The following is a 13,609-nucleotide window of genomic DNA, read 5'->3' as shown; positions in this document are numbered from 1 at the left end:
ACAGCAGATATATCTATTAAATAACTTCCCTTACACTCTTCTCTCTTTGACATTTGATTTGATTCTTCCATAGATCCCTATTTTTTTTGTCAACTTATAAAGGTCATCATTGTGTGTTTTGTCTTCTATTTGTCTTAACTTCCCTTGGATTCTTCCTACTCTTTTCACATACTGAGAGAAAATAATACCTTGTCTTGACATTTTCTGTTCCATTTTAGCATTCTGTGCACCTCAGTTAAATGCTGTCTTAACTATCCATGATGGATAAATTTTTGGATGCAACTGGCTGTTTTTGTACTTCCATCAGCCTGCTCAGTGTTAGCTCTTCAACAACCTTACTAATTTTGATTGTGGATAAGCATTCACTTGATGTCAGCCTTCTAAAACTTTAGTTCCTGTTCTGCAAACTTCTGTAGAGGTTTTTATTACCTGAAATGTTTCACTTTAACACTTCTGCAGTGTAGTGTGCCTGCTGCTGAAGATGAATTAGTTCAGGCTATTTCTGGGGAGATTTGCTTTGTCAAAATGACTCTGTCTTGCTAATCTGATGGTACAGACTGGTGACTCCTAAAGTCAGCAAGTGACTTATTACAACTCTGGGTTCTGGGGACTTATTTTACTAGAAAACCAATAGAGATTATTTCCCAAAATAATCACAAAATAATCAATTTTAGTTTTTGAAATCACATACTTAAACTTAGGGGATTTACTTGCTGGTTTTCATAGTAAAATTAAGTCTTTTCTCTGTTCATTTGTATGTGAGCTTGTGGTCCCTACCAGCTAACTAGATTCTGTCTTTTTCCTTTTGACTACATGGAAGACAGTGGGAGGAATGCTTTTGAGAATAGACTGTTAAAAGAAAGTGAAGAGTTAATTTCTGCTTTACTAGACAGCTGGTTCTCAGCATTTCTGCTTGTGTGGTTGTGGGGGAAACCTCTGTTGAACTTCTGGTGTGATACTCTGGCTGCTCTAAAACTCTCAAAATTTCACCAGATCTGTTTAAAATTAATGTCTTAACAGTGTCCTGGTTTTGGCTGGGATAGTGCTCATTTTTTTTCTTAGAAGCTGGCACAGTGCTGTGTTTTGGGTTCAGTACGATAACAACGTTGATAACGCTCTGATGGTTTGGCTGTTGCTAAACAGCCAAAGTCAAGAACACTTCAGTTTCCTGTGCTCTGCCAGAGAGGGGGTGCACCAGAAGCCACGAGGGAGCACAGCTGGGCCAGCTGATCCCAGCTGGCCAAGGGGATACTCCATGGCCTAGAACATCATGGCCAGGACATAAAGTGGGGGGAGCTGATCACTGCTTGAAGTGGGTGTGAATATCAGTCAGAGGGTGCTGAGCAACTGCTTAGAGCATCACTTATTTTTCTTGGCTTTATTTTATTTTTATTTTTTTCTTCATTACAATAAATAGGAGTAGTATATTTTACTTTGTTTCCATTAATAAACTATTCTTAGCTCAACCCACGAGGTGTTTTTTTCTGATGCCTCACCCCATCCCACTGGTGGGATCAAGGAGAGTGAGCATGCAGGGAGAGGGAGCATGCAGCACTGTAGTACTTAGTTGCTGGATGGGGTTAAACCATGACAACAATAATACATTTTTTGGTTCACTTGCCTTCTGGCCTTTTAATCTGTAAAATTCATATTGTTGCAATCATCTGCGGAAACACAGGCCAAATGTTTGCTTTTATTATTCTGTGCTTTAATTTTGAAGAATTGTGTTGCTATGCTCCCAGGATTTTGGGACACGGTGCTTTGAGACACGCAAAAATGTTTGAGTTCAAATAGCGCAGGAGTTGGCACAGTGCAGGCTGGGTGCTGGCAGAGGTTGCTGGTGTGGGAGGAATCCCTTGTGGGAGCATCAATTTGGAGAGAAAGCAGGGGCTGTTCCCTGCTGCAGATTACTGAAGCTTCCCCCTAGATTATTTGATTACTGAGTCTGGTATCTTAGAAAGTGCTGGAAAGCAAATTACTTTATTACAAAGTATTTTTTCAGTTCCTACACTGAAATATAGCTAAAGCAAACATTTCAAGTAGCAAGTTTGAAAAAGGAGTGTGAGTCCCTCCTCATACTAACTCACTCAAAGGATTAAATATCAATACTGTCTTGTCAAAAGTTGGATTTAACTATTCCCAATAAGTAGAATAACCAAAAGAAAGAAGGGAAGGGTCTTGGAAATGCTCTGTAAGGAGGGATTTAAAATATAGTTGCTGGGGTGTCTCAGAATAGAGATCATGTTCTCCTCATTCCCTGGTGCCTGACTGCTCGTGCTACCCTTTTGCTCTTCCCTTCTGCTTCTTCGTGCTTTGTTTTCTTCATGAACACTCAGCAATAATCCCCCTGATGTTTCCACATGACAGTCTGAAAGGGAAGGGTTGGGAGAAAGCATTTTGGATCATCAAATGGCTCGTGTGCACTTTCAGAAATCTTTGTAAAAATGAAATGCCACATGTTAAGTTGAACTTCAGAAGTTCTATATGCAGCTTAGTAGAATAAACTAAATAGAATTTGGCAAACTTGTTTATGAAAGAACAAGAGAAATAACTTTCATTTTCATGCCTACTGAAGAAAAAAGGTTTTATTTTGATATTTTTAGGTTTCTTTGAACATATAAATGTTTTGGCTAGTCTTACTGGCCTGGGAACAAAGTTCTGAACAGACTTTTAGAAGCTGGCTTTTAGAAATTTTGGCTCAAAATAAGCCCTTGCCCACTGCAGGCATGATTTCTTTCTATAACTTTGATATATGTTTTCATCTATTTTTAAAAAAGATCTCATAAACTGAATATCAAAAATATTTTACCACGCAGTGACATTTTTTCTGACTCTTTCAATGTGAGAGAAGTAAAAAGTCTCAAATGTAGAGATATGTACATTAAAAAACACTCTTTCCACATTAAAGAAATTTCTTTCTCCTAAGGAATACTCTTGCTATTCTTACAGTTATTTTTTAACCATATTTAAAATTAAATCAGTAATTTTGTTTAAAAGTCTTGGCCCAGAACAGTAGTGAAATACCTAAGATATTAAACCTACCAATAAATACATATTCTATCCATGTTTTCCTCTTTTAGTAATACATTGGAAAAGGAGAATCTATATTAAATAGCCCACAGTCAATTTTTTCTAAACAAGAAGTTTTCCCCAGTAAGCATTCTTTCCTTAGAGATCTTAAAAGTATATTTTCTTCTAATTTCAATGTCAAAATATTCTAAACATTAGATATGTTAGATATTTTTAACAGGTTATATTTGCTGCTAAGCATGTAATTACAGAGGTTAATTACTTATAATTTATGCTTCTAGAAAATAAGCTGTAATCTGTTTTAACAGACAAAATACATAGTATGGTTGGCTTTACATAAAACTTCACAAAAACATGCATTTGTGTAAAAAGCAGTGTTTGCTGCTGCAGGGTTTTTATGGAAAACCTTAATGGAGAGGTTGCAGTCTCTTCCATTTGGCCTGTGTGTAAATAGAGTCGGTTTCCGGAAAAGAAAGCAGGTCTTCACCATATTGTGTTTCAGGGCCAGATCTGCTGTCCGTGTTTCTGGATCTTACTTTATTTAGTAAATATCATGACTGGTATTTCACATCTCTTGTATCTCAGTGGTGGCCTCCTGTGCTGTGTGCAGGTTTGGGTGTCAGCTCATTCAGTCCCACTGGCTCTGAACATAGCCAGCTTTTGATTTACTTCATTTATTTGGATTTCTCTCCCTTGCCCTTTCTTTGTGTTGCAGATAGGAAAGTTGGCAAAAAGTTTTTCTGTTCTGTAAGAAAAAAAATAGAGGAAAAACTGAACGGAGTCTGCTTAGATTCAGCATGTGTATTTTGTTGCTCCATGAACAAAAAACTCATTCTGCAAACTAGTGCTGGTGGTGGAGAACTTCTGGGTAGCTTCATGGACCTTGTTGTTTTAACAAGTTCCAGTGATGATTTTCTGTTTCATGACTTTTACTTCATTTAACTGAATGTGTTGACATATTTTGATGGTCTTGTTGATATGTGCCTGGATATTCAGAGAGCCAAGATAAATGGCTTTCTTAAGCCAACAAAGAGCTGGATTAGGTCTTCATCTGGTCACTGCTTAGCCATGGTCTGATATTTCCCTCAGTATCTTTGTGTTAAATGTGAATTTCTTCTCTACTATTGTACTGTAACTCAACTGCAGCTCTGCAGCAAGGGGAAATCAAGGGGAAATGTTAGCTGTGTTCGTGTGTATTTTGGTTTAAAAAGGAGTACATGGTCTGGCAGAAAAAAAGGAATTGGAGGAAATCAGCAGTTTAGGTACTTGTTAGAATTTGACCGCCTTTTCTAGCATGTTCATTCCTCAATAAATTTCTACTACACGATTCCCCATCCTTGTTCTCTCCATTATTTACACTTTGATTTAAGCATTGGTCTCATTTGCTGAGACATTTACAGTAAATAAAGGTTAACAGTATAGATTTCTTTTTGAACAGCAGGCTCTAGACATTTAAGTGTGTCCGACTTGATGATAAACTGATGTAATCTCTAATAATGACATACTAAGAAGGGCAAATACCTTTAGAATTTAAATGGGGTCCTGCTTTTGCTATTTTTCAAGTAGCACTGCCTGATTTCAGTGTTTGGTTGTTTGTGTGTCTAGAAGATGGATGCCAGCTTAACAATTCTATTAGAATGACAAATTAACTTAGTGTGGGGGGGAAAAAAAGTAGTAACTTAAAGCATATTTGTTTTTGTTTTCCCTTTTTCAGGTCCGATGATGACAATGCAGATGACAGGAGTTCCAGGGTGACCAGACTTTGCACTTACTTTCAGCAGAAATACAAGCACCTCTGCCGCCTGGAGCGGGCAGAATCTCGCCAGAAGAAATGCCGGCACACGCTCCGGAAAGCCTTGCTGCAGGCGGCCAGCAGAGAGCCGGAGCACGCGGGGCAGCTCTTGCAGGAACTCCGGAGAGCTACATGTGCTTGTACCAGGTTAGACCTGCCCTGTGACTGCAGGAGCCTGGGCCTGGGCCAGGGTGGAGATGGGCTGAGCATCCAGCAGCTGAAATTATGAACTCTGAAACTGGTAGTCATGCACAAGGCAGAAAAAAACTGCCTGTCAGTGGAGTAAAGAAATGTGGCATGCAGAGTTTTCCATGAAGACAGGCCTTCTCTAGCTTTATGTTTTAAAATGTGGATGGCTTTTTCAGCGGTTTCTGGGCCCAAATATCTGGTCCTTTACTATGTCAGTAGGTGTGCAGTTTGGTCTGTAGTTCAATTCAGATTTTGTTTCTCAGACAACTTTTTTCGAAAACTCTGTACCTCCTCTTAATTATCTTCCCAGCAAACCAAATTTAAGCTCATGCTTTTTGTTAGATTTAACTCAATCTAACATTAAATAAAACTTGGCAACAAAATACGTAACTTCTAACAACTTTGAAGGTTATCTTCTGTGGGAATTCTTCCTCGATAATGTCAACATCCCTCCAGCTCTCAGCATATGGAGAGTTGGCTGATCCATATTCGTGCAGGAACAGACTAGGTCTGAACCCTGGTGTTACATTTGGGGTATCAGAAGCATCCTTTTGCTGTTGTGGTTTTGCTTTACAAGATGTGTGACTGTGGGATGTAGTGGATAGTATGAGATGCAGATTGGAGCTAGATACAGAGCGTATATTCTGTTTAATGGGATGCTTTTGTTCCTGGACAGTGGGATGTGGTTCATGACAGTTGGAGGGTTCATTATTGTGGAGGTGGACTGATTCTGAAGAGTTGCTCTGAGGTGTAACGTAGAAGTCCATTACTAATTTACAAAGTTGTGCATAAATTTCTTCAGACCTAAACTACAGCAAAAGACCACCTGAACTGACAAGCTCTTGCTGTTTTTTTCCCCTATTATTTTTGCCTTTGATTAAGCAAAGAAAGTTTACATGGTTTTGGGTAGACCAACAAAGCCAGGTATGCCTGTCATCAAAGCTCTGATCAATTTAAGTAATCACAGAGTCTTTTCAGATACAAAATTTTTCACAGGAGTAATACTGCTAACTAAAACTTTGTTCAGTCAAAGTGCAATTGATGACAGAAATGGCTGAAGGAAAACAGTCAGGCTACAGACAGCTTTTTGTCAACCTAGAAAACAACGTGTACAGAGGTGCAAGTCAGCCCTGGAATCGCCAGCTTTATCTCCATGAAGGTGACACATGCCTGGGGAGCAGGCTAACCCCAAGCGAGCTGTGTAACGCTTGAGTACTTGTCCACACTGCTGTCTGGTCGCCTGCTTGCAGCTCAGGCTCAAAGCACAGAGGCTGTGCTGGGGAAGCGCCCAGCCCCGGGCACCTGCTGGTGGATTGGGCTGTAGCACGTTGATGAAGGAGAGCTTTTATCCATGTTGAGCACGCTCAGGCTCTGCCACTCCAGAGCTCAGTCTAAGTTTGTCTGAGCACAGGCTTGCATGTCAGCTCTGGGGATGCTCGGCATGTATTGATTTATGAACAGGCTTTGAAGTGCACTTGACTCCCATCTAGGCATACCCAGTACATTGAATTCTAGAGACCAACCTCATTCTAAGGGTCACCTGTGTTGACACTCACCTACTGCTGCCCTTTCTGTTGTAAGGTGTTGTAATATTTACATGGTAGTAGCACATACCACTTTTCATTACAATTAAGGCCCTGTGAAATAAGAAATAATCCTGTTACTACAGCCACACCTTCACCTGTCATTGACATCTCTTCTGTGTCCCTGTGTAGAGCCTGGTAGTAGTGTGCACCCATCTGGATCATGACGCACACACAATTGTGTGTTACAATTTTTCATCCTACTGTGCCACATTCCATATAATAATTGAGTTGAGCAACCACCTGAGACTGGGGGTTTGTCTGTAAACTCTTTTATGCTTTCTTTTCAGCACAAGCCAAGCAAGGCAGAGGGATGCAGAACCAACAACCTGCAGTGGGACTTCGAAGGGAGAGCAGTGCACTAACAAGGCCCTTCCATTCACCAGGCACTGTTTTCAGCGTATCCTCTTAACTCTGTTTGGGAGTTGCAATCAGGCATGGAAGCTGTTCTGTTTTAGGAGCTTTTTTGTTTGTTTGCTAGATTTTTGCATGATACCTAAGTTTTCACGAAGAAATACCTATTTGTTAGTGTGTCATCAACTCCTTTGCTTTTAATTCAGCTGTGTGATTTGGCTCAGTAGACAGCATGGATAAGTAGTCTGTTACTGTAATAGGAACATCATTTTGCTTTGTGGGCTGTATTTAGGGTGTGCAGGAAACCTTTACAAAATGATATCCTTCACTATGACTGGTACAAACCATGTGACTTCCAGCCTCTTGGCTTTCATACAGGTCTTGGTAGGTTCCAATAGGCCACCTTCCTGTGACAGTTTTATGGAAAAAGGTTTTTATACAGAGTATAAGAAGATGGCTTACACTGAAACACTAGAAAGATGGAAATCATACTTTGCATTGTTTAAAGCAACAGAATAGAAGGAGTCACAGAACCTCATATTCCAAAAGAGGAAGGGTTCCCTGTGCTTGGAATTTCAAGCAAAGCCTGGAAAGGATGTTAAAAGTCAATGGCTGAAGATCGTAGAAAGAGAGCACATTAGATGTGAGTTTTGGTTCTGAAGACTATAAAAAGGCAGACTTATGACCTGTAATACTTAAAAAATCTGCAGACTTGGCCTTTTTTGTTTTTAGCTGAAGAATTGTTGGTGCTTTTGTTGGGGTGACTCCTTTTGTTGGAACTTTTGGTTTTGGTATTAAAGGGTGCTGATGTGTTCAGCTACTATCAGTCTGCAGCACCTTTCCAGTCTTTTTGTTTTTCAGATGCCTTGTTTTTATTGCTTCATTTTTTGCAGGCCACTTAAAAACAGTCTGCAGAGCAGTTCAAAACCTCTATGAGAAAGCACCATGGTGTGCAGCTGTGTTTGGGATTTGCCTCATGATTCTGATGGGATTTTTTTGTTTGGGTACTTTTTCTAATTTTAAGGGGTCTCGCTTGTTGCTGTGTGCAGAGAAGAGTAGTGATTTTGCATGTATGCCCATTTTTTCTCTCTGCATTTTCTTCTCTTAAATGAACAGGTTCTTGGTTCTGACCCATCCATCCAAGTCTGCTATCTGGATTGTTCTGCAGGTTTTTCATTTTCTTTGTCTTTTTTTTTTGTTGTTTTAACATTTTATAAACATATATAGTGACGTTGAGGTCTGAGAACTGTTCAGGATGGAAGGAGTGCTCCTAATGTTGTTTGAGAAAACACACAATGAAATATCTGTTTGATTTGTTGTAAGTCTGGAGACATTTTTACTCCTGCTAAGGATTTTTCTGAAGGAAATCTCAGCAAGCTTACGTGTGGATTTACTTGACCTTTCTGTCTGCTTGCACATCTTTTTTTTCAGAGGAGCAGGAAGAATCTTGAAGCTTCTTTGTCTGTACTCTAAAGATAAATGCCAAGAACCTTAAAAGATTGAATTAAGAAATACTCTTTCTTTAATGTTTCAGTATGGATTGTCATTAGTCTGTAAGGAAATAGTCCTGTTGACTACACTGTTCCAACTGCTACTATTGATCTATTGATTAAGGCTCCAGGAAAAGGCTTCTTTTTGCTAAGAACTCATTAGTGAAATGGCTGCTTTTATAAAACTATCTCACTATATAATAAAATCATTAGTGATTCTGCATGAATGCAGTTTTTTCACTTTAAAAGTTGGGTTTGAGCTTTACCTAACTTTGAACTCGAGTAGCAAACTTAAGGCACTCATTAAAAATAGTATCTATGGACAGATAGTATTGAAGGCTCTGATCTTTATCAAACTGATAAATCAAAGGGCGTTCCTCCACCACTGTCTTGTGTTATTCCTGATGCAGAAATGCACAGATATCTTACTGAACCGTTCTCAGCAGCTCTTCTCGAGTTGCACAGCCAAGTTTGCAGATGGTCAACAGTGCTCTGTGCCAGTTTTTGACATTACACATCAGACACCTCTGTGTGAAGAACATGCCAAAAAAATGGTAAGTACAAAGCCATCACTGTATTTATTTGTGTATTGGGATGATCAGGAGTTTTAACCCCAGTCTTCCTATGAAGTCTTTCTTAACAGTTAGCAAGTTTATGAACTTAAGAGCTTGTTTGGTATTATTTTTCTTAAAAAGGTAAAACTTGCCAAACATTCCCAATTAGTATAAAGTATGTTGTGAGGAGTATGTAGTAGTAAAGTAGTAGTAGTAAAGTATGTAGTTTTGAGGATATAATAAAGTATACATGGGAATATTCTTCACTGGAGAAAATTTGATTATTTTCCTGAATTGAGAAATAGAAGATCATTGTGAGAGATCCTGTGGTCATTTTATTTGTTCACTCCTGTTCCTTGGATCTGAATATAATTTGAGTGTGGTATTAAGAACACTGCATCTTAAGCAGTCTCAGTACATGGGGCCCAAAGTACTTTCTAAAGGAAATGCAGATAGCAATTGCAAGGATGCCAGTAATGGGTTTACTACTTTATTTACCTTTTAGTAACTAAGAGTTGATCTTTAATCTCCTTCAGGGATCCATCAATCCCAGAAAAAAAGCAATGGCCTACCTCAAGTTTAGAGAATAAAGAAATGATGTTGGTGTCCTCTGCTCTCCTTTTATGACATCAATCTTCCAGAACAAAAACTTTAGTTTAATTCACTAATTAAGTGGGTTAAACCCACTTCTGTCTTGCCCCTCCTTCAGGGCTTCTTGTCCTACCTTCAATTAGGTGTAAAACTGCCTTTTTTTCTTTTGTTTTGTTGGGTTATTGAAAGTTTTTTGTTGCTGTTTTTGTCCAGCCTCTCCAATAATTGTGAATTATGGAGTTTTTTGGATTAAAATGTGAGGGTTTGTGCTACACAGATCTTTATGGGGTTTCCCCCTCTTCTAGGCAATCTTCAGTATGTCCCGCAAGGTTTACTTCTGTAGCAAATATAATCCTCTGCCATTCCCTATATGATGGCAACTTGATGATGGTTTGATTTATTTTTTAATGTGTCAGTGATTGCTGTTCAGAAGCAATGAGGCCATAATTGTTTACCCATGTTCTTATCCTAGTCCAGCAGTATTAATTTTGTCTCCTCAGTGCTGTCCCTCTGTTACGTCAGTGGGCACTTGAGGATTCTGGCTTCAGCTGCTGCACATTATCCACATTAACACAATCTCACAACAGTGTTTCGTCTTTAATACTTACTGGAGTGCTGCTAAAGGTTACAGTTCTGCACTGTTTAATTAGGGTTTGCTATGATAGTTTTTAAAGTGAACTGCACAATCTCATATTTACAATACCTCATAATTTGGTCAATGTTATTTTTGCCGTTGTGGTCAATGAGGAAGGGAACAGCTCCATTTTTGAAACTGTGTCTGGGTGTAAGCTAACAGTCCCTCATGACATGGACTGTCACATATCTGTGTAATGACCAGGGTGAAAAAAACAAGGAAAGTAATATTTGTTCTTAATATGCTCCCATTGGTATTGTTTTGCTCCTGAAGGATAATTTCTTGAGAGGGGACAGCTCCCGTAAAGTTCAGCACCAGCAGCAGAGGAAACCCAGGAAAAAAACGAAGCCACCTGCACTTACCAAAAAACACAAGAAGAAGAGAAGGCGAGGCCCACGCCGGCCCCAGAAACCCATTCCTCCTGCAGTGCCGCAAGGGAACCTCACCATGCCTGCCAGTGTCTCACTGCCAGTAGAGATACCCCACATACGGTCAGTACTCTTCCTGCCCAGTTTCACACTGCTGGCCTGAGCATTCCAGTGAGCACTGTACAAAGCTGCCAAACAGCATCTGGAGCAGGGCTAAAAATTGCACCTCCATGCGACTGTTGAAAAAAGCCCTTAGAGTGGGTCATTTTGGAATTGAGCAATGACTGGGTTTGGTGGGTAAAATATCTTGCTCATGTTGCCTCTTAGGTAATTAATGAGTAGTCTAAGTGTAAACTTCCTAAAGAAACTACCAAAAAGCATTTTTTTCCTACATAATGGAGTAAAAAATATGTGGGGAAGCATCCGTTGTAGATGGATGTGCTCTGATAGTTGTCCTTTGGAGCAAGCAGAGTTGAACACCAGGGACTAATGTTCCTTTCTGTTCAGGAGCCCATCCACACCAGAGCTCAGTGCTGATGAGCTGCCTGATGATATCGCCAATGAAATCACAGACATTCCACATGACTTGGAATTGAATCAGGAGGACTTCTCTGATGTCCTGCCACGGCTGCCCGATGACTTGCAAGATTTTGATTTCTTTGAAGGTACCATTTTATTTTATGCTAGCATGAACACAGTCAGTGAACTGAAGAAGTGAATGTTTCTAAACTGTGTTTTGAGGACTTGCTTGCTTTCCTACAGAGGTAATAAATTCTAGAGAAGGAAGTGTGCATTTGCTCTGTTGTTTGTGAGCTCTGAAGTAAAGCAGACTTTAAGAAGGCTATGTGCATAGTTCTCTGCTTGCTCATATAATTACTGCTCTGAAAATCATAATTGCTTTAGTATTTTAATAATTAATTTTACATTTTTCCTGCCTGTCAGGGTTACAGTTTAATCAAGAGTGTTCTCAGTAATGGCATCTTTCTGCCATTGAGTGGGGCTGGAATCACAGTCAATGTTGGCCTTTGATAAAAAGAGAAGAGAGTGAGAATAAAATCTTTAAATATATTTTTGAAACTAGCTTTTGATCAGAAATGTGTTTGAATTTCTGCATTCTAAAGCTTACTACCTGTAATATATAACAAAGAAATTTGAACAGCCTGGAATTGGGTACGTGATTTCTTTGGTCATTTTCTGATGTAATATGACATCAGACTATGTTTGAATTGAAATTAACCTAAATTATACTGTCTGTGTAAATTTTAGGTCCAGACTGCAATGTGGTAAGTAGAAAGAGGGATTGTGGACCATGTGTTACTGCAGCATTGAAGAAGATCTTACTTAAGCATTTTTAGGTCCAGGAAATCTAAGAGGCATCTCCTATTGTAGTATGTGGAAGAGAAAGGGGAGATGGGGATTTCCATTGAAGAAGAAGGTGTAATTTCATGGTTTTCTTACTTAGCTAGTGAACACTGATGAATGATACTTTCTCTGTACTGCAAGCCTTGCTAGAAGGTTATCATTTGGTGCAACTCTGTACTGATTTGTCTGTACATCAGCATCCTTTGGGTGCCGGGGCCAGGCTCACCTGAGAGCAGTGCACTAACTGGTGGTGTTCCTGTTTCTGCAGGTAAAAATGGAGATCTTCTTCCAACCACAGAAGAGGCTGAAGAACTGGAACGGGCCCTACAGGCTGTAACTTCTCTTGAGTGCCTGAGTACCATTGGAGTACTTACACAGACAGATGGTGTGCCAGTTCAGGAGCTGTCAGATAGAGCGATAGGGGTGTTCTCTACAGGTGCTGGAGCTCCAGGAATGCAGTCCTTGAGTCGAGAGGTTAACACGGATCTGGGGGAGCTGTTGAATGGGCGTATAGTACACGATAATTTCTCCGGTCTGGAGCTGGATGAGAACTTGCTCCGTTCTGCTACCTTGTCCAACCCACCTACGCCCCTGGCAGGGCAGATCCAGGGGCAGTTCTCAGCCCCAGCCAACGTTGGCCTTACTTCTGCCACTCTGATAAGCCAGAGTGGCCTTGGGGAGAGAGCCTTCCCGGGACAGTTTCATGGACTTCATGATGGCAGCCATGCCTCCCAGAGGCCCCACCCTGCCCAGCTGCTGAGCAAGGCAGATGACCTGATCACCTCACGACAGCAATACAGCAGTGACCATTCACACTCCTCACCCCATGGAAGCCATTATGATAGTGAGCATGTGCCGTCTCCCTACAGTGACCATATCACATCCCCTCACACCACACCCTTTTCTGGTGATAACTTGGCAGCTACCTTCTCAGCAGAGATGCCCATGATGGCACAGCACTTGCTACCAACTCAGCTGGATGTGCCACTTAGTGGGGTGGTCAACCCCAGAACTCACTGGGGGAATCTTCCTGTCAATCTTGGGGACCCCTCTCCGTTTAGCAACCTTCTTGGTGCAGATGGACACCTCCTGTCCACCTCCCTGTCCACACCACCTACCACCTCGCACTCAGAGACCACACAGCCTGCCTTTGCCACTGTGACCCCCAACAGCTCCAGTGTGCTTCCGGGGTTACCGCAGACCAGTTTCAGTGGCATGGGTCCTGCCTCTGCTGAACTCATGGGCTCCACCTCCCCTAAACAACAGCTCCCTCAGTTCAGCGCAGCCTTTGGGCACCAGCTGAGCTCCCACAGTGGCATTCCCAAGGACCTGCAGCCCAGCCACAGCTCCATAGCTCCTCCCACGGGCTTCGCAGTGACCGGTGCCACCGCTACCAGTACCAATAACTCATCCGCGCCCTTCACCACCTCCAACTGAGCTTGTCTGCCTGGCTCCCTGCAGGTAGATGGGGGACCTGTGTTTTCTATCTTTCCTTTTTTCCTTTCTCTTTATTTTGTCTGTTTTCTCTTCCCATTTTTTTTAAGAGGGGGTTGAGAAGAAAACCCCTGCTTCAGTACTGACCAGGGTTAGCCCTATGTGAACCTTGCTGTAGCATTCACACGTGCTTGTTAGGCACTGGTGCTCATTTATTGCAGGCAGGTT

General features: G+C 41.0%; 1 protein-coding gene across 6 annotated transcripts in view; it reads left to right on the top strand.

The window, feature by feature from the left end:
- The window catches only part of INO80D (INO80 complex subunit D), a 93,724-nt gene that overhangs the window by 23,378 nt on the left and 56,737 nt on the right, over window positions 1-13,609 (top strand). For all 6 annotated transcript variants that reach the window (XR_015773054.1, XM_014249318.2, XM_088058498.1 and 3 more), the window contains 6 exons: window positions 4,745-4,969; window positions 6,885-6,994; window positions 8,859-8,992; window positions 10,491-10,708; window positions 11,093-11,250; window positions 12,216-13,408. Coding sequence is in view for 5 of the 6 variants with exons in the window: in XM_014249318.2 (XP_014104793.2) it covers window positions 4,745-4,969; window positions 6,885-6,994; window positions 8,859-8,992; window positions 10,491-10,708; window positions 11,093-11,250; window positions 12,216-13,384 (2,014 nt within the window). In the remaining variant the exon portion in view is untranslated. The remainder of the gene's footprint in view (window positions 1-4,744; window positions 4,970-6,884; window positions 6,995-8,858; window positions 8,993-10,490; window positions 10,709-11,092; window positions 11,251-12,215; window positions 13,409-13,609) is intronic.

Source organism: Pseudopodoces humilis, chromosome 8, assembly GCF_049639895.1.
Source record: "Pseudopodoces humilis isolate 2021_Gansu_Grassland_sample_001 chromosome 8, ASM4963989v1, whole genome shotgun sequence".
NCBI lineage: Eukaryota > Metazoa > Chordata > Aves > Passeriformes > Paridae > Pseudopodoces > Pseudopodoces humilis.
Note: the sequence above shows the minus strand (reverse complement) of the source record. Positions and strands in the feature narration are given on the sequence as shown.